Source organism: Cryptomeria japonica, chromosome 5, assembly GCF_030272615.1.
Source record: "Cryptomeria japonica chromosome 5, Sugi_1.0, whole genome shotgun sequence".
NCBI classification, from domain to species: Eukaryota; Viridiplantae; Streptophyta; class Pinopsida; order Cupressales; family Cupressaceae; genus Cryptomeria; species Cryptomeria japonica.
The window spans coordinates 908,904,117-908,925,326 of NC_081409.1; the positions used below are offsets into that span (position 1 = coordinate 908,904,117).

Sequence of the window (21,210 nt, forward strand, 5' to 3'; positions counted from 1 at the left end):
ACTATTATCAGCAAAAACCATCTTTGGCATCAAGGGTCATTTTTATATTCTTAATCTGCAATGCTTTTGATTTTAAAACACATAAGAGTCATTGTTTTGAAAAGAATCCAGAAGGCCCAACAACCAGTTTCTTCCTGCCTATGATGATATGTTTTGGACATTGTATAGGATTTGGCATAGTACTTTTTCCAAACAATTTTAGCTTAGTTTTAGCAAATGGCCCCCACGTATTTTTCGCTGGCCTGTGTATTGAGGACCAGTCTTATCTCTTTATCCTTCATTGAGTAGGCTATCTGCATGGGTCCTTCTGCATTTGATCTGGCTATCTGCTCTCCCCTTCCTATGATGGGTGAGATGTAAAAAACAATCAAGAATGGACATTGTAACATGAACTTCTTATTTGATGTAGGCACTTAAGTTCAAGGTAAGCTTTCATTGCTTATGGAATATCGTCAATATGCTGTGTGTGGAGTACATAATATATGCTCTCTTCCAAATTGGGTAGGAAAAGGTGGTCCCAGATTTCCAACAAAAGAAAAGTCAACCAACTAATGTCATTGTAATATTTAATAAACCTCTTTTGTGAAGTCTTTCTGGATGCACCTAGCAACCTTCTTGATATGACAGTTCTCTAAATTAAGAAGTATCCATCTACAGAATACTGTCAAACAAATTTTCTATCATATATGATCTATTGTCACACTCAAGCAAACAGGAACTTAAAACGCCAAAACTCTAGGCGAAAAAAGAGAGGACCCTGTGTAACTTTTGTTTCCAATCTCTAGGCAAAAAATGAGCTCATATCTGATTGCTATTTTATTTTTTGCATAAAATTGTATAAAACAAAATCTAAATACACTACTCAAAGGAATCCATATGTTTAAATGCATTCATGGAGATGGGACCTAAGTAGTAGACTTATCTCCACTTTCTGTAAACACATCAGAAATAATACAGATGAAAAAGAAAGTATATTATGCTCACAATGTACATTGTATCTAAATATTGTATTGGACTTGAGCATTGCTATGCTCACAGTTCAGTGTCAATTATGCTTTTCATTGTTTCATTAGGAAGCAGGCCCTCAATTCGAACTGCATTTTTCTTATGATCTGGGCTGATAAAGATCACAGTGGGAAGACCACGAATCTGAAAACAACAGTTGAGGAAAAAGCTTAACAAAATAACTGAATTTGAAAACAAATCATAAGTGATTCTAACTTGCAAGATATAGAAGATTATATGACAAATTTAAATCTGCCTGCCACATATAAAAGACACAAAACATGCTATTACCTGCAATTGACTTGCAAGTTCATATTCTTCATCAGTGTCTATCTTGACAATTGTCACTGAATCACCATATTCCACTGCAAGCTGCAACAAATTAAAGAATGATAAGTAAACTTGACCATAAGTAGAAGTAAAGATGATTGAGACATTGTAAGAAGCCTAATGGACATTGTAAGAAGCCTAATAACCATGATAGTCTGGAATCTCTGGATATTACCAAATAAAAAGATTTAGTAAGAAGAAATCAAAAGCAAGAAGGTAGTGTGACAAAAGTTTATAATCTAGTTCAATGAATTGATTACCATCTACAACCCCAGTGACAGGAATTAAAACAGGTAGAAATCCGATACAAGGGATATTCAAACCCTACTAGAAGGAACATACATGCTCAAAATTTGATATAGTAGGTAGGAGCAACCTGGACAATGGGGGAGGAGGTATCTGTCAAAAACAGAATGGAAAAGTGATATTTGTATTTACTTACCATGTTGTACAAGAAACTAGTAATCAAGCAGACAAGGCCCTCATAATAGAACTCAGAATAGTTATGGTTCTAGACCACTTTGATGTGGATCAGCACTCCAGTATCATTGTGGAGAAGAACAGAAAGAGGAGAAACCAGTCAGAGGAGAAAGAGGACAGACTCTCAATATCATTGGAGGCCTTGGCTGCACAACTGGAACAGAAAAAGCTTCTACACAAGGCAGAAGAGGAAGCAATGAGAGCAGAAAAAGCCAAGGAAGCCCAAGTTTTGGAAAAAAAAATGAACTAGGATGGAAGTAAGAGGTACATCAGTGGCAACACAACTCATAGTCGTCGGGGAGATGCACACCAACTTCAATGGGGATATCAAGCAGGCATTAGATTCAAACTGGTATAGATGCATGGCTTGCCAGGAAGCCAAATGAGCAAGCTACAAGCAAATTTGGCAGAGAAGAATCTCTCAGATGGAGAGATCAAGAGCATAGAGACACAGGTTCAAATGCAGATGACTCAAATCAAAGAGAGTGGTGCCTACACTACAACACAGTTGAAGGAAATTGCTCCCTTACTGCCTGCCACAATTAAAAGTACACTTGAGAAAGCAAAGAACATGCCATCCAGTTTTTTCCGAGCTGAAGTGCCAACTTGGCAAGCTCTGGCCTAAGAAGTGGCATGTCCTTGAGCAAATTGCAGGAGCTGTATGGATTCTCTAGGAGAGACTGGCAGGTGCATCCAAGACGCGGTAGCAGATTATGGATGTGTAGATTTGAAAATTGAAACCCTGCCCCTAAAGTTTCTAGTCTACTCTCTAAAGGGAGTTATTTTTTGTGTTGTATCGTTTAGTTTCTGTCCATATTTTGACTGTTCTGATAACAAAACATAGGATTGTGCGAGGAGAATGTTAGTGCCAGTTTTGTAACAGTTTCTATCGTGTGCCAGGTATAACTAGGTTGTAGTTAGTTGCACCAAAAATAGATGGAAGCACATAATAGGATGATATAATTTCTACAATTCGATATTTTGCGCAGATGTAAATACAGATTGCATAGGATACAATTGTGCAGCTATCTTTTCAGATAGGCAATGGAATTTTGGGGCTATGAGCTCATGAATGAATTTTTAGGATAGATGAAAGATAAGTTAGGTTTAAAGCAATACAAATATAGTTTGAGTTGTGGGGGAGAAAATGTCTATATAATCATGTCAATGTAAGTTAGAAGAAGATAGTAAAGATCTGGTCATAAATAACATCATGTGACAAAACTAGCTTAGGAGTGTTGACGGGTGTTTAGTGACCACACCAACACAGAATAAAGTTTCCAACGGCCACTCTATCCTCTCTTGATCAAAATCATGTGTATGCTAAGATTGCAGGAAGATCATATAATGACTCCAAGGTTCCAACTGCGTACTAGTGACTTTACGATGGATATAGACTCGTTTGGTTGATGTTGCTGGTAATCCAAGGGGACTTACGCACGCTAAAGAAGACTCAAACAAATTTGTGACTTCAAAGAGATTTTTGCGAATGATTTGGCGATGGATAGCTCTTTTTTGGAATTTTTCAATAAGATAATGCAAAAAGTAAATGGGAAAGGGTTGAGAAATTCTAATCTAGATCTAAGAACTCAACAAATAACAATGACTTGGGTAAGATCGACCACACTTTACTTCACCACTTTCAGACAACTACATAAAGAGGGTGCAATTTTCAAAGGTTGTGCTTGTAGGATTTTAAACCATCAATGAACACCATCAAAGAACAATGTTCATCCAATAATGTAAGTTAAGAACGCACATGTAAAAGCTCAGTCCAACCTTGCACTGTAGATAGAAATCATCTATCGGCAAAAGGTATGAGCATATGATCTCACCACAAAGCAATGCAATCTATCTCATTCATCTAAATACTTGAAGCAAATCTAAACTAAGTGAAGAAGATGAAACCATGCAAGTTTTGAAACAACACGAGTGAACACCAAAAGCCAATGTATCACTATTATTATCTTACAAACTTATCGCAACAATCTCATACAATTCTCCCTCTGTTAAAAATGAAGTGGTGAACCCCTTTTAGAAGCCTCCAAGAGGAAAATGGACGACCCAAATTACAATCCAATCAACGGCCAAGATCTAACATGCAAAACCCTAATTGGGATTTGACCAAAGATTCCCAAATATGACGCCAAGTAGTGGGGGGGAGCAATTAATGAAGAATCTCACCCACTATGTATTAATTGCCTTTTGCTCTAAAAATGGCATCCATAATGCAATAAATTCCCATCACTTCTCAAATTGCTTATCATGCATTAAATGAGCCACTATCTGCTTGAATATGGCAGCCACCATGCAATAAATCAACCACCACCTAGTCAAAACGTCCACCAGCAGAAAATGCGCCATCATGCCCTCATGCAATCAATAGATTCTTGTCCAAAATTGGACGACCATTATCCCGTTCATTGATGACGAATGCAACAAACCTAGCCATGACGGCTTCTATCTCTCCTACGGAAACACTTGGCATAGTCTCCAGTTTGAATTCCAGCAATGAAATGTCCTCTTCACACTTGGAGAAAAACTTCTCCCATCCTGATGTCACTTCTTGAGTCCTGCGCATTGTGTTGGAGAATAAGGAAACATTTTCCAAATGTTCCTTTGAGAAGGATTCCACGAAGAAGAATTCATGTGATATATCCTTCAGATGGTCAACCGTCATCTCTTCCTCGGTCAACCTTCTTGCAAACAATGTTTCAACTGCATTGAAGATTTCTTCCTAAACCTTTCTAACTAATTCCTTCAATGATGCTAACTCCTTACTGAATCTTTCAAATAACTCCTTCCCAATACAGATTGCATCAAACCACCAAGGGAAATCATATATTTCATTTTCTTGGACAACCTTCCCATCAATCAAAGGCTTCTCGAGAATTCCCATTAGTGCCTTCAGGCGCGGAATTGTTAAGTCCTAATAGATATGTGCATCCTCCCGTGAGCTGTCCACAGTCTCAAGCCTATTCAGGATAGCCAGAATTCTCTAGTGGGAGTGAGCCAAGCCTTCAATGAATTTGCCAACTGAAATGAAGACATCTTCTATCCACTCCTTAGAGCACTGAGCCCTTCTCCTTATTTCTTCAATGCTATCAATAGATTCCTTAGGAAGAGAAGAGGGAGGAACAAATGATGGATCTTCTTCTCTAAGTGGATGTCATGTCCCCTCCTTGATCATTATATATATCCTAAATGAAACAATTATTATTATTAATCAATATAATAATTAACAACAAATTATTTGACATTAATTTATTAAATATTATTATTTAATTAATATTTATCACTAATAATATTCTTGAAATATTCAAATAAAAATAAATTAATCTTATATTATAAATTATAAACATAATTTACATATTATAAATTATAAACATAATTTACATATTCTTAATTGTAAACACAATTTACATATTTAAAATAATAAATATATAACATATATTTAATATTGCTGATCAAGAAGATAGAATATCGCATGGGACAGCAAATTCATATATACCGAAGCATCCATAAAATAATGTATCGTATCAGGTATAAGATGACAAGAAATTAATTATCGCACTAAGTAATGTTTACATCGAGCCAAAGGGTAATCCACGAGTCATTGTATTGGATAAGCAAGCATAATATCAACATTATCGCCATCCATGGGAGTTGTCAAATATGTTGAGTTTTATCAAGTGATCCCTTGGTTAATAAACAAAAATGGCATTTAAGAAGAAGATAGCAATTAGCATGAGGAAAGGTGCAATTTGTATCGAGAGGTATGTTTGACTAATTAATAAAAGTGGTGACTAAGAGTGGCCTCTATTCATGAAAAGGTACGGTAAGGTATATAAGACAATGGAGTAGAGTATTAAAAAGGGGGGAATAGATATTATCTGGCAGCCATCGATCAGATCAGATCAGAATTGTTATTAAGTTACAGGCAGTAACTGTTGTGACCTATTTCACACCGCCCCATTGTAGATGGGACCCATTGTTTTATGCTTTTTAGGGTTTTGTCCTAGCTCTGCAGTTTCATAAATCTATTTTCTTTGAGAGTTTTGGAGTCATCCCGAGCCAAGTACTGAAATCAAGATCGCAATTGCTTTGGGTCATTTCTAACAACTTTCTATTTTTAGAAATTTCATTTTTGTTTTTTTCTAAATTTAGAAAGTTTTGTTTTTGGCACTTTGGGCACAATCCGAGAAGCAACTTTTTTTGGCTTGCTTTTTGCTTTTTTGCTTTTTTGCTTTTTGCTTTTTTTTTTTAAACTGAGATTAGGGTTTTGTTCCTCGAGTCATATCCTCAATGCCCATGTTCTTAGAATCGAAAAATTTGGTCTCTAAGTGTAAAAAGCAGGCTAAAAACCCTAATTAGTGTTTTGTTCCAGAACAACATTCCTCAAGCCATTTCATCAATACCCATGTCTTCAAAACTGAAAAATTAGGTCTCCAAGTGCAAAAAGCAAGGTGGAAACCCTAATTAGGGTTTTGTTCTAGATGAATCCAATATTGATATGGCAAATCATATACGAACATAGTAGCTCAAATAAATGTGTTTGGAAGAAAAACTGGCATCAAGGACAAATTCGCCCAAGGAAAGGAATGGCAAACAAAGGTTGCCTAGAAGTTTGGAAGATTGCACATCAACTAGCATGTCCAAGCTCTCCTCAAGTCCGCCCATGGCAGGGGACCTCTCAAGTCCGCCTAAGTATGTTGGAAGGATGGCTAAGACTCTTTAAAGTCCGCCCATGGCAGGGGACCTCTCAAGGCCGCCTAAGTATGTTGGAAGGATGGCTAAGACTCTTCAAAGTCCGCCCATTTACAAACAAGGTTGGCAAGCGAACATAAAACTCCTACCTTCGGTCAACTAACTCATGGCAGAGGTCAAGCTAACTCCTACGTGCAGTTGAAGAGGAAATCAAATCATGTCAAAGGCTTTTCAAAGTCCGCCTTGGCAAGACTTCAACCAAGTCCGCCCATGTCCAAGGCTTCTCAGACTCCGCCCAAGCATGTATGAAGGACATGGCTAATAATGTGCTAAGTCCGCCAAGGCACAAGTCAAACATGGCACAAGAAACATGAAGTCCACCCAAGCATCATGCCAACTCCGCCCTATCTTGGCAAAGACTAAGCCAAGTCCGCCTAGAAAGACATAAGGATGGCAAACACTTGGAAAGCACGTCCAATGAGAGCCAAAGTCCGCCATCTAAGAGAAAAACGAAAGTGAAATAAAGCATGATTAAAACATGTCTAATGCACTTCAAACTCCACCTTAGCAAGCTGTCTATCAAGTTCGCTATGATGAAGACAAAATAAAGCAAGACATGGTTGGAATAAAGCGAATCTTATCTTCAAAAAGTTAGCAAAGGTTTGAAAGATGAAAAGCTAAACAAAGTTGATAAGTTAGAAAGGCTGCAAGAGATAAAGCAAATCAAAACAAACATGTCTTGTCCACCTTCAAGTCCGCCTTGGAAAGAAAACACTTGAAGTTCGCTAGGCATGGAAAAGGATTAAAGCTAAAGAAAGTTGGCATGATGTCTTCCAAGTCCGCCCCATGTCCAAATAAAGTTGGCAAGCACATGATAAACTCCTACTCGAAGTTAAGAAACTCATGGCGAGAGTTAATTAAACTCCTAATTGAGGTTAAGCCAGCAAGACCAAGTTGAAAAAAAAGAAATAAAGCTAAGGCAAGAATTGAGAGTAAGAAGAAAGCAAGGAGTTTGGAATGGCAACATGTTTCCAAATTCGCCAAATTAAAGCAAAACATATATTGGCAAACAAACTTCCATGTCCGCCAAACCTTGAGAAAGAATGGCAAAGCACATTCCAAGTCCTCCAAGAAAGCATAAAAACATGGCATGAAAAGAAGACAAGCACTTGGGAAAATAAAAGAATTAAAGCAAAGTTCACCCAAGAAGGAAAGAAAAGAGAATTGAAGCAAACCATTGTCCAATCACCTTGAAAGTTTGATCAGACTTGGACATTCCAATTTATCCAAGCATAAATGGAATATATGAAGAAGCCTAAGCCAGACATGAAAATTTGGTGTTCGCCCAAGATTTGAAGATCAAACATGAAGATCAACTTACCATGGCGAAAGACAAAAATTGGCTAAAAGAAAAATAATTTTGACAAAATAAGCACATGAAATCAAGGGTCAATCAAACGATCGGGTTGGAAAACAAATTTTGACACATGAAATATTTTGAATATTTTCCAACACTAAGAATTATTTTCTAAGGAAAATAATTTCAACACTTGAAAGATTTTCGAAAATTCAAGAATTTTGGAATTTGGAAGAAAGATCTAGAAGGTTCCTTGCTATTTTGGAATTTTGAGAGAGAAATAAAACTTTCCATTTTGGAAATATTTAAAACATTAAAACACAAAAAAAAAATTAGAAAAAACAAAAAAAACACAAAAGTGAAACTTCTAAGTTTAAAATCCTTAAACTCTATATATTTTCAACTAGTCACTTTCAAAATTCATTATTCAGGTTGGAAATTTGGAGAGCAATTGAGAAGAAGTTTTCTCTCTCAGATTTCTATGAAAATTGATTTTTGAAGAGGAATTTTGAAGGAGTAAAAATTTTGAAGTGTTGAAACACAAGAATAAAGTGTTTTTTCTGATTTTGAGACAGAAGATGAATTTCAGTCACAAAGAGCAATTTCAATGATCCAAAATCTGAATTTGACTGAATTCTTCTATTATTCTATCTTGTTTCTCTCAAAATTCATCAATTTCTAGACCAAATTACTCACTTTCAGTCTTCTTTTTCGCAGAAATTTAGCCTTTTGACAAGCTGAAAGTGAAATTTTCAAGTAAAAGGGTCTGATAATTAGAATTAAAATCAGCAAGTTGTCTTGATTTTTCATGTGTTATGCAGGTTAATGAACACCAAAGGAGCACCTTCCAAAAAACCACAAATGAAGTTTGCCAGTAAAGGAGTACAGCCAGAATCCAAGATCAAATCTAAATGGAAGAATGTCACAGACACTGACCTTGGACATGTGGACTTCGAAGAATTCAAAAAGAGAATGTACAGGCATGATGGATACCTACCGACACCCATTGCTCGCCGGATGATGAGAAATGGCATTGTCCAAGTAGCTGGATTTCCTTCGGCTAAAGAATGTGTTGAGTTGATAGTTGAGTGTGCTATACACTACAATACACAATCAAGAGAGATCATTGCACCTAATGGAAGGGTTTTAGCTAATCTTTCAGAGTTAGCCATTCAAGAGACGTTTGGAATACCGAACTACAATAAAACTTCATACAAGACTAAAGAGGATACCAAGAGGATTTATGATAACCAATCTGAACTCTGTGCGGCAAATATTAACAAGTCATGGTTGGAAAAGAAAAGACCCTGAGGGAAAGTGCCAAGGAATCTATTGCGCCCATACTTCAAAGAGGAAATATGGTGACATCATCTTATTGCTGAATAGAGTAATGGGCAGCCCTCAGGGAGCACTATTTGAGACATAGATGTACTACTTCATAGATGAAATTACCTCGAGAGTCAAGATGTCCAATTGGTCCCGCATAATCAGCAACAATCTTCATGAACAGTTGATAAATTTGGAGAAGACAAAATCATTCTACAAGAGCTCCTACATTATCTACTATTTGGCCAAAAATTTTAGATATTCCGAACTGATCTGCAAAGGCATAGTTGACAATGGAGAAAATGAATTCAAGTCTTATGACTATTACCCACAGCTGCAGCTCAAGGAGAAAAGCCATTTCAAACGAGTCAATGATGCATTCCTGATGTACATCACAAGGACATTACAAGGAGGAACTCACCAAAGGTTATCTCCTGAAGCCAAAAGTTTAATCAGCAAGTATGGATCCTGGTTTATCCAGTTTCCGAAATTTACATATATAAGAGTTCAAGGTTTTGACGGTCGTCCTTACTGACTTCCGATCTATCCAACCAATAGAATGGTCCTACTTGAAGTTCTCAAACAATTGGAAACATATCAAGGCTTCAAAACAATAACACAGAAGGCAGCAATTACCTTTCCAATCTTTATTGGAAATATGCAAGAGTCTTGTTCGATAGCACAAGCAGCTGAAAGCGCCAAGCTAGAGATACAATAGTATCCTTTCACATTCTACCAGTCCAAAGCTAACTATGATCCTTACAGTAATATCGGGGCGGTAAATGGCGAGAGATACAGACATAGAGTGGACATAGAGGATTTTGGGGCAAATGTTGCTGATGAGTTTGACATCAAGAAAAGACTATGATTCAGACTGCCAGGAAGCTTGATCAGAATGACTGAACCTTTCCTTGTGCCAGATCAGCAAGAAGATAATGCAGAATATACTCAGCCTAGCTTTGATGAGCATGCACCTCTTTCTCCTATCAAATGGCCAAAACCAGAGCATGCAAACTTGACCACCTTGATGCGGCCTATTATGAAATATTCCAAGTGGTGGGTTGATCAACAGAGTCATAGATTAAGACGGAGAAATATAACCTTGACTTATGACCTGATGGGTGAAGCAGGAGAATGCTCTTCAAATGCAGAGGCATCTCAAAGTGTCGGGCCAATCGAAAGTGCTAAAAAGAAAGGGAAGGCAGTTGTGAATAAAGGACCTGTTCAGAAGAAACAAAGGCTAGAACCATCTTGTTTTTCTGCATCAGCAAACATAAATGACATATTGGCCATTGATGAGTCATTGGCAAAGATGGAAATTCCTTCCCCAGTTCATGGAGAAATAGAGTCAATCCATCAAGAAGATGAGCAGCCTTCGTCTCCTACCAGCACAGAAGTATTGGAGTTGGACAATGAAATGGATGTTGAGGAAGGTGAATTTCAAGAAGGAATGATTTCCGCCCTTTGGGGTATCACATGTGAAGAAGGCAATCAAGAAGTGGAAGGCATTGAGCAGCCCACTATTCCTGATTGGTTGAAGGAAAGATTGAAAGTAAAGACACAAGAAATAGAAGTTCAAGAAGAGGATGATATGGCCGATTTCCCGGCCAGGTTAGAACGGGTTGCCACAAAGAAGCCAGCCAGAAGGTTTTCCACCATCCAGAGAGATGAAGTCAATGCAAATTGTTGTGCCAAAAGTAGGCAAGGCAAAGGGAGATATTGGTCCCCGTGAATATGAAATCACTACAATTAGTCTAAGACCAACTACCAAGAAACAGGAAGCTGTAGACTTGGATAATTCAGTTGCTTCCATGAAGGCAAGACTGGACAAGGAAGTAGAAAAGAAGAAGGAATCTAAGAAAGAAGTTGAGCGCCTAAGGGATTATATTCAGCATTTGACTAAGCCGCTTGATCAAGCAAACCCAGAAGCTCCTCTACTCTTGAATTCACAGGAAACAATCAAAAATTCTAAGGAAGAAGTAGTGACGGCCAGGGAAACTAAAGAATGGATAGAAAGCACAAGTAAAGAAGCAGCCACATTTGTGGAAAGGTTAGCATTAACATATGGACAAACCTCTTCTTTACTCTCCAGGATTGCAAGCATGGCACTAGCGTGGGCTAATCTCCAGAATATTCAAGACAGAATTGTCCCATGCCTCAGAGAATTAAAAGGAGTTTCGAAGCAAGAACTAATTGATGTAAATATAATTGAAGCAGGAGCTGCATATGATTTCAACAGTTGGCACTAGACATTGGTTGCATGCAGTGAAGTCTTGGAGAAAGTGAAGGCAGATGCTGACAGAGTTGAGGAGCAGATAAAAGAAATTCAAGACAAGGTTTACCTTGTAGCTGCAGAGGTACTTGAAAAGGAAACTATTCGAGAGAAGGATATGAAGCTGGAAAATCTAAAGACCAAGACGCAAGAGGTCTTCACCACTGGACCAATCCTGAAGCAGAATCTGGCTAAGGCATCAAACCTCCTGTCCATCAGAGATGCTTTCCAAAAGCAGGAATTAGATTGGGAAATCACTTTTGTTGTATGTGCAGATGATTTGGAAGGATTAGAATTCAGAATCAATGTGCTGACACATGTCACGATGGAAGAGGTTGATCAGATTGTGTCCAAGTTCATTGAACATTCTGCCTCTCAACAGGAGAAGGGGGTGCAATCCTAAAAGATAGCACCTTGTGCCATTTGTCTTACATGCACTAGATATTAATTTTATTTTGGGAAACCCTAATTAGGGTTAGGTTGTCTTAATCTCAACCATTGATCTTAGATTGATCTCAACCTTTCATTTGTTTTCAGAAACTCTATATAAACTCATTCTCTCATTTCATTCAGTGTGGAGAGATTTATGAAATTCGTAGAGCTACTTGAATAATAAAAAGTTTATTATCAGTATTGTTTTGAAGTCTTGTTGTTATTAGGTGGTTGCATGGTTGCATATTTTCTTCAACACTTAGAATAGATTTGCTTTGAGTAATTTGCTTTACAGTTGTTAAATGAATGAAGGATTGATAGTTTAGATTGATAAAACTTTTGCTCATACTTTCTTTGGATGGATGATTTTCATTCAATCTGTAAAGTTAGCCTGAGCTTTTGATGTGGATGCTTAACTTTTACTTTGAGTAATATTGTTCAATTGTTGGTATTATTCATAAGTGTGAAAATCTTGAGCACAACCTTAGAAGATTGCATATGCTTTGCGTAGTTGTCCAAGAGTGGTGAAACAAAGTGTTGTTTATTGGTTTCACCCAGTCTACACCGTCTCTTGAGTTCTTAGCAGTAGTTTGAATTCCTAAACCCTTATCCTTTTTATCTTTTTTTTTGAAATCCCAAATCAGAAAATCCAAAAACAAAGAGCATTTATTGATAAATTCGCCTAAGTCCAGCTTGTGAATGATATTAGTTGTCAAGCATAAGTCCCCCTTGTATTTCAGCACACACTACCCAAGAAGCTATCCACATAAAGTCGCTCCTTGTGGTCTTTCTCGCAATCTTAGCACAAGTAGTGATTTTGTTGAGGAGAGGATAGAGTATCCTTGGATATTTTATTCTAATGTTCGGTATATGGCAAAACGTACACCAATAGTAACATCCTTGTTTTGGGTGGTATGCATGGAGATGTGCTTATTACATATGCTTAATATATGAAATAATGTTTTTATGCACAATTTAATATTAATATTTATAGACTGCAATACGTATGACAGTCATATTTAATATCAATTATAGTGGCAAACCAAATTTGACGCATGTCAGATCTGTCTACCTTTACAGCCACTAGATAGACTAATAATTAGTGTTTAGGCAATGCTAGCGTTAATAATTTATATAATAGGTAATATTATTTGATTCATTTATTTACGTATATATATATAGAAATATAATGTTTGATCAAACAAATAACAATATTAGATTATAGAATCAGTATAATAGTGGTATTACTTTAAAATATTTCTGCCATTGCTACCAGTAACTAAGGAGAGGTGATGGACTTGTTTCCAAGAGAAGCAGTCTAAATACTGTCAATAGGTTGTTTCCCAAGAGAGGGTGGGGATGAGCGACCTGAGAACCTTGAGAGTAGGGTCCAAAATGGGATAAGGGCTTGGATCTGTAAACTTCGAGGGAAGCCTATTGAAATCGGTATCAAAGCGCTTGGCAACATAGTCATTCTCTTCCTCTTAAACTGGAGTAATGCAAGGGTTAAAGGTTATAATTGTTGAAATTAATCATCTTAAATTAATTAATAAACAATTTACTTATCAATCAATCAAATCAATAGAATATGGAATGACACACATTTGATTATTTTTGTTGAGTTAGTTTCTTATTTTAACTAATCTAAGTCATATTGAAATAAGATTAATTATGATTAAGGGGACATTACAGTGGACACTTCAAGCACCGCAGATATTCGTACAAGGCTTTGTTCTCGCTCTTTAACTTCTTATTCTTCTCTTCCATTCTTTTCATCTACTCCTTTAGTGCTAAGGATGATTCATCAAAATCTTCCACCACCTAAGCCTTGAAGGCGCACCCTAAGTCGACCTTTGTGATCCAATATTCATCAAGTGTAATCTCATTCTTGTCTTTGTTAACTCTGAGCACAACTAAGTGTAATGTCTTGGCTCCTGACTCATTCCTTGTGATCTTGGAGAATTTTCTAGCCACCTTCTCCACTGGCATGTCTATCCTGTTTAGAAGTTCTTCCAATTCCTGTGCAGGATCTATCTCTTCTTCTTCTAGCTCCTTCCTCATTTTTTCCTTCAACCAATCTAGAGCGACTACTGGCTGATCTTGAACTTCCAATTCTGCTTGTTCCTATGAAACTTCCTCAAAAGTTCCTAATTCTCCAAGATTTGTTTCCATGAAGCAATTTTGATCCTGCTGTTATGGATTAGAAGGAAGTTCTTGCTTTTGACTCCTCTATTGAACAGGCTTGTGGGAAGCACAAATGCTGAGAATATCTCATGCCTCTGTTGTGTCAAGATTATCTTCCTGAAGCTAGTTTCTTGAAAGTCCTTCCGGGAACATTTCAACCTCATGCACACTAGAAGAGCTAGCAGGTGACTGTGCTTACTCTAACCTTCGCCTCTTTTGCTACGGCTCTTCCTACTGAATTTCCTTTCTCTTCTTTGCTAGTGAATTCCCAAGAATGCTTTTCTCTTTCCTACGCTCTAATCATTCCTGTGGAATTTCCTCTTCCCTAGCCTAGGCTCCTGATGACCCTTTTGTTGCCTCGCTATGAGAGTCCAAGTTTCCCATCAATTGGTAAGTCAGGTGAGCATTCTTCGCCTTTAACTTTGCAATATGCCACTCAACCCAATGCCTGGTGAATTTCACGACTAGCCTACTTAGGATATTTAAATCATCAACTTCTAGCTCTGCCCAATCTGGAGCCTGAAAAGGCCTATACTTCTCATTTTCATATTCTAGTTGAAACATATTTTCATCTCCTTCCACCTGGTCCGACACTTGTATAAATTCACAAATTCTTATCAGATTGAGAGGCAATCTGGAAAACATCCTCTTCCTGACTTCAAAGTCATCTTTGGCATTGGCCCAGTAATCTTCCAGCCAAATCTTGTGTTTGTGTTTTACTCTAGCAACCATCCCAATTTTGTTGTATGGATCAAAGAATATCCTTGCAATATAAAATGTCAAGTGATAGAATAACAATTCGTCTACTAACTTTTTGGCTGTCGCCAGTGTTGGACACATTTCCACGTAATCTCCTATGACAATTGGGAATTCAAGTGACAACTTCTTCTTGTAGATTTTGACATAGGCGGTCAACTGCTTGGTAACCTCCAACAGTACCACCTTGTCCATTGGATATCTCGACAGCTTATATGGTTGGTCAAAGAATCCTTGGATCCAAATGTAAGTGAATTTCGAGAATTGGATATAGCAGGCTCCATACTTCTTTATTAACTTTATAGCCTCCTACGACAACCTCGTATGAAGTCCTCCTTGTAATGATCTAGTGATGTACATTGTGAAGGTGTCGCTTACCATCTTGAAGGAAGAAGTTTCATACAAGTGCAACTGAGGATAGCACTCATGAACTTTTGGCTGCCTTGGTCCACATCCCATGGGTACTTTTCTTGGCAATCCATTGAACTTGCCCATTCTTGCCCATAGATAAATAATATACGAGCTCATATAAAAAGATTGGGATTGCTTTAAATTCTTCAGTTGCTGGTCCAAGTTGTGGTTGATCATCTTTGCCCAATTTATCATTCCTTCACCCTCCATCACTTTGCCCACGAAGTAATCAAACATGAAGGCCTACAGACATCCCATGATTTTGCTCAACATCAACACAAGGTCAATGTACTCTTGCTTAAAATCAATGTTGGTGATTTGCTTAGGTAATGTTGTGACGTATTCACACATCGCCCCATTGCAAATGGGGACCCCTGCTTTTTGCTTTCTAGGGTTTGTTTTCTAGGTCTTTTAGGGTTTTGTCTGTTAGCCTTTGCAGGATGAATGTTGTCGAGGGGATCGTTGGATTGCAGGCTTTGCTTGAGCCAGGGGAGTCAGCAGGTGCTCCAAGTTAGGGTTTCTTTGAGAGTCTGCCTTAGAGCCTGGTTTTGCTCTTGTTGCTAATTGTGTCTTGCTTTGTGAGTGGGTATCATTCTTGAAGGTCCGAGCTAGGTCAAGTTGGTGAGTGATGAAGTCTGGAATGCCCTGATCCTGATCTTCAAATGCCCTGAAATTTGGCTAAGTCTGGAATGCCCTGATCCTGAAATTTGGCTAAGTCTAGAATGTCTTGATCCTGAAATTTGACTAAGTCTGGAAAACTGAAGAATCCTCCAAAAACTAAATTTTGCAATATAACTCCTGGAGGTCCGAAACCACTCTCAAACATCCTGGGAGTATATATGGAATATAACTTAAAGTATAAGTGACATTTAAGGAAATGTCACTTATACTTAAATGTTATATTCCATAAAATGATCCTGACGGAGAGTCCAAAATGTCAAATTTCGCTCCTGACCCTTCCAAAGGGTCCAGAGCGAAATTCTCCATAAGACATTCTACTTTGACCAAAACCTAGAACTAATGCATTCCTAGGCTTAAATGAAGGCAAAAGCACTTGTTTGAATGAAGAAATGCGAAAAAATGAAGTCAAGATCATGGCCTAAGGTGAATTTCGCTCTTGACCCTTCCAAAGGGTCCAGAGCGAAATTCATATTTCCTCTATTTTTCTCCTTAGCTTGACCAAGTTTGTATACTTTTGAGGCATAATTGAGAAGGTTTGATGCAACTTTTCCTTGGAGAGGAGATTTTAGACTTTGGGATGATGGATTCTAGCCTAGGAGAGGAATTTCGCTCCTGACCCTTCCAAAGGGTCCAGAGCGAAAATCCTTATAACCCTCATTTTCCTTCCTTGTTTTGGATGGGCATTGGTTTATTAGGCATTGTGTGTGAGTCTTGATGTGTTCTTGCCTTGAGAAGTGTTTTGAAAAGTGAGGATCTTGTCCAAAAATAGGAATTTCGCTCCTAACCCTTCCAAAGGGTCCAGAGCGAAATTCTTCATAAGCCTCATTTGCTCCCTTGTTTTGGATACCAACCTTGTTCCATGGGCGAATTTGGGAAGGAAATAACATGTCTCTGCCTTTTGAGGTGATGGAACGTAGAAATGTGAAGGATTTTGGCCAAGATTAGGAATTTCGCTCCTGACCCTTCCAAAGGGTCCAAAGTGAAAATCCTTATGCACCTCAATTTATCACTTGTCAAGACCAATTTCATAGTTCCTTAGGCATGTTTGGGGGATTTTTGACATGTTCTGAACTTAGGAGGTGAGTAAAGGTGGATGAGATGAAGATTTTAGCCAAGAATAGGAATTTCGTTCCTGACCCTTCCAAAGGGTCCAGAGTGAAATTCACTATAATCCTCATTTGCTACCTTGAATGGGCTTAAAACCTGGTTCCTCAAGTGGAAAACTATCTAAATTTGCCTCCAGGAGAAGATTGAAGTTTGAAAAATGAGCAATTAAAGCCTAAATCAAGATTTTCGCTCCTGACCCTTCCAAAGGGTCCAGAGCGAAAATCAACCTAAGACTCATTTCTTGCCTTATTTGACCAAATTTTGATTTGCAAGGCATTTTGAAGGGAAGAGTAGACATGTTTGGACGTTGGAAATGTTTGAAAGCCTTGAAAAAATGAAGGATTCTAGCCAAGAAGATGAATTTCGCTCCTGACCCTTCCAAAGGGTCCAGAGCAAAATTCCTTACAAGCTTATTCTTTTGACCTTGTTTTGGCTTAAGACCTTATCCCTTGGGTGAAGGATGATGTTTAGTTACCTCTTGAGGTGATTTTGAGTTGGAAAAAGGAAGAATCAAGCCCAAATCATGATTTTCGCTCCTGACCCTTCCAAAGGGTCCAGAGCGAAAATCCTCCTAGACCTCATTTCCTTCCCTATTTGACCAAATTGTGATGTCCAAAGCATGTTGAAAGGGGAAATGGACATTGATCTTGCCTTTGAGAGTGTTTGGAAGTTGTGAAAATGAAGGATTTTAGCCAGGAACGGAAATTTCGCTCCTGACCCTTCCAAAGGGTCCAGAGCGAAATTCCTTATAAGCCTACTTTTTAACCTTTCTTGGACATGAAACCTTGTTCCTAGGGCAATGAAGGATGAGATTCTACCTTGCAAAGAAGTTTCAAGTTGAAAGAATGATGATTTTGGGTCAAGAATGAGACATTCGCTCCTGACCATTCCAAAAGGTCCAGAGCGAATTTTCTCAAAACCTCCTTTGCTATCATTTTTTTGCTAGATCAAGTGTGGGCTAAGGTAAATTCAAGGAGAAGTTGCCCCTGAGAGTGACTTTAAGTTGCTAGAAACCATGAAAGATGAAGGAATTGAGCCTAAAAATGATTTTCGCTCCTGACCCTTCCAAAGGGTCCAGAGCAAAAATCCTAAAAACCATCTTTTCTTCCAAAATTTGAGCAAAGTCAAACCTGGACAAGGGTGAGAGAAGTCATTTGGATTGCCTTAGAGTGAATTTTGGTCGCCAAGAATGCAAATTTTGAAGCCAAATGAGAATTTCGCTCCTGACCCTTCCAAAGGGTCCAGAGCGAAATTCTTAAGATCACCCTTTTTCCTTGCAAATCAAGTCAAGATTTTGGTTTTTATGACCTGGAGAGGAGTGAGACAAGTTGTTCTAAGTCTTGGAGGTGATTTGAAGTTGAAAGGATGGTGAAATAGCCCTAAAACAAGATTTTCGCTCCTGACCCTTCCAAAGGGTCCAGAGCGAAAATCCTAAAATCTACCAATTCCTTTCAAATTTATGCTAAGCTATGCCTAGACCAAAGTAAAAGATGCCCTTGTGATTGCCCTTAAGTCGATGGTTGTCTCCAAAAGTGATGATTTTAGGCCAAAAGAGGAAATTCGCTCCTAACCCTTACAAAGGGTCCAAGGCAAAAATCCTTCAATCACCTATTTTGCCTTGCAAAATCAAGATGAACTTGGGTTGGATGAGAGAAGAAAAGTGTTTCCTTGCCTTGTGAGGTGGATTGAAGTTGAAATGATGAAAAAATGAACTACAAACAAGAAATTCGCTCCTGACCCTTCCAAAGGGTCCAGAGCGAAAAACACTAAAATCATCCTTTTCTCCAAATTTTGTGCTAAGTCAAGCCTGGACTAGGTTGAGAAAAGCTATTTGGAATGCCTTGGAAAGATGTTTGACCTTCAAAAATGTGAATTTTGACCTAAAGTTGGAATTTCGCTCCTGACCCTTCCAAAGGGTCCAAGGCGAAATTCTTATAGGGTCTGTTCCTGGAGAAAATCTTGGGCAAGTTTCATGTTAATATCTTTTTGTTGATGATTTAAGTTGAAAATGCTATGTTGAAATGAATTTATCATGTGTCCTTAATCATCTTTTGGTTTGTTTTGGCAGATGAAAGAAGACCAAGCCAAGACAAGGACGGCTTTCTCCAGCCCAGCATCAACAAGGACGACCTTCTCCAGCCCAGCCTCATCAAGGACGACCTCTTCCAGTCCGACATTTGAAGGAAAGACAAGGTGGCATCCCAATCATCACTCCTCCAGTCGGGTTGGTCCACTTCAGCATGTCCAGATTCAATGTACCTGACTCATCAAAGATGGCACTAACTTCGATGTACCTACCCCGGCTATCCATTGGTCGAATATTCCAGAGAAGACGTGTCCAAATAATGCAATTATTTCATTGGTCAGAATTAAGTTTGTTGTAACAAACCCTAATTAGGGTTTCATTGTAAAATCTTGGCCATTGATCTCAAATTGATCTAAGCCATTGAATTGTATTGTGGGCACTATATAAGCCCTGGCTCCTCATTTGTAAAGGCTGATAGTTAGTCGGTAGTTAGAAGGTGAATAGTTAGAAATAGTGAATAGTTAGTTGATAGAATAGCAATTGAAGTAGAATAGAAAGAGAAGGCAAAGATTGTTGCCAAGATGTTGTTGTAAAAGACTTGTAAAACTTCATTGAAGAAATGGTGAAATCTATGGGTCGATTCAACAATTTGCATGGTCTCTATACTTCTCATATTTGATTTCATGTTATTAGATGAGTGGAAGAAATGTGTTGGATTGATGGTGAAATTCGTATATCCATACTACTAGCAGTTTGTTGATTGCAGACTCGCCTTGTGTAGTCAACTGGAATCATTCAGTTTAAGCTTAACTTCAATTGTCGCTTCTTCACTGATATGCATCAGCCTGATGGTGTCTATGCCTGTAGCGATGATCTAAACATCATAAAAGTTTTCCTGCGAAGATCACACTAACCTTGTGGAGATGGTCTTGGGATGTCAAAACAAGACTTAGTTAGAATTTCATCAAAGATCATTCATTGCTCCTACATTCTTAGTGTCAGAATTAGATCCTTTCCCCGCCCTCATCCTTTTTCCTTTTTTTCAAAAAATCTAGGCTAGTGAAATCCTGTGTTCCAGCAATGTTCAAAGCAAATCAGACGTTCAGTCATCAAGCGTAAGTCCCCTTGTGATTCCAGCAAAATCACATCATACCACAAAGAGCTTATCCACGAGTAGAGATCCTACAATGCAGAACCTTGAAGTCCTTCCGATTGATCCTTTTTGCGATATCTTCAGCATTCGGAGACTTTACTCGAGAGGATAAGATACCTCTGGGTATTTTATTTTGTGTTTGGTCATGTACAAAATACACATCAACAGGTAACTTGGAAATATGTGGCTTTGGCCTCTACATCCATACTTTGTTAATTATTCCAGCACATCTCTCGAAGCCAGCATTGTATATCATCGTTTTTCTCTCTTTGCTCTTGTATGTCATGGATTGGTATGTTGGAATACCAAAAGCTTCTCTAATTGCTTCAGCTGAAAGGTTGGCCAGGAGTTTGCCATTTGGTGCCAAAATTGCCCTTCTTTTTGCATTGTAATGCTTCGCACACTCCATAATCAGCTCGGAGCACTGGATGGTTGGAGGAAAGTCGGCACGTGCAACAATTCCAACCTTGACAAACTTTGTAGCAATGGCTGACGGAGGACCTCCAGTTGTTCCATAAACTCTTCTTCTGAATTCTCCCAGCTTGAAAGTTCCCAAGTTGGTGTCACTCACCTTTTTCCACTTCAAAATAATCTTTGATTCCGGAAGAAATCCTCTTTGTTCATTCTTGATTTGTGCCTGCCGGGAGGTGTTTGCAGCTTTGCTGGATTCCGCCATTCCTACAAAATAAAATAACAAACATTAGATTCGTAATAAGGAAATTCAATAAATCCATTGAGGAAGGAATTCCAAGCTACGATTCCAAACTTAGAATAAAAAAACCTCCAAGAATGAGAACTTCTGGAAAATAAAACTTCGCTTTTAACTTTTCTCCACTTCTCTCTAGCTTCCAATTTCTCCAAAAACCGTTGTGAGAAATGAATTCCAAAATGTCATTTAAATAGAAGTCTTCCACTAAGCTGCTAAGTTGGCGAGGGGTTAAAATTGGCAATTGCATTGATTTTCTTCAATCATGTGTCATGTT

General features: G+C 38.2%; 1 protein-coding gene across 1 annotated transcript in view; it reads right to left on the reverse strand.

Annotated features, from left to right (window-relative positions):
• Window positions 1–788: 788 nt before the first annotated feature.
• LOC131066214 (thioredoxin-like protein CITRX, chloroplastic) overlaps window positions 789–21,210 on the reverse strand; it is a 74,568-nt gene continuing 54,146 nt past the window's right edge. Inside the window, exons 3-4 of the mRNA XM_058000926.2 lie at window positions 1,297–1,377; window positions 789–1,149 (exon numbers count right to left, since the gene is read on the reverse strand). Of these exons, the coding sequence (XP_057856909.1) occupies window positions 1,033–1,149; window positions 1,297–1,377 (198 nt within the window). The 3' untranslated portion in view covers window positions 789–1,032. The remainder of the gene's footprint in view (window positions 1,150–1,296; window positions 1,378–21,210) is intronic.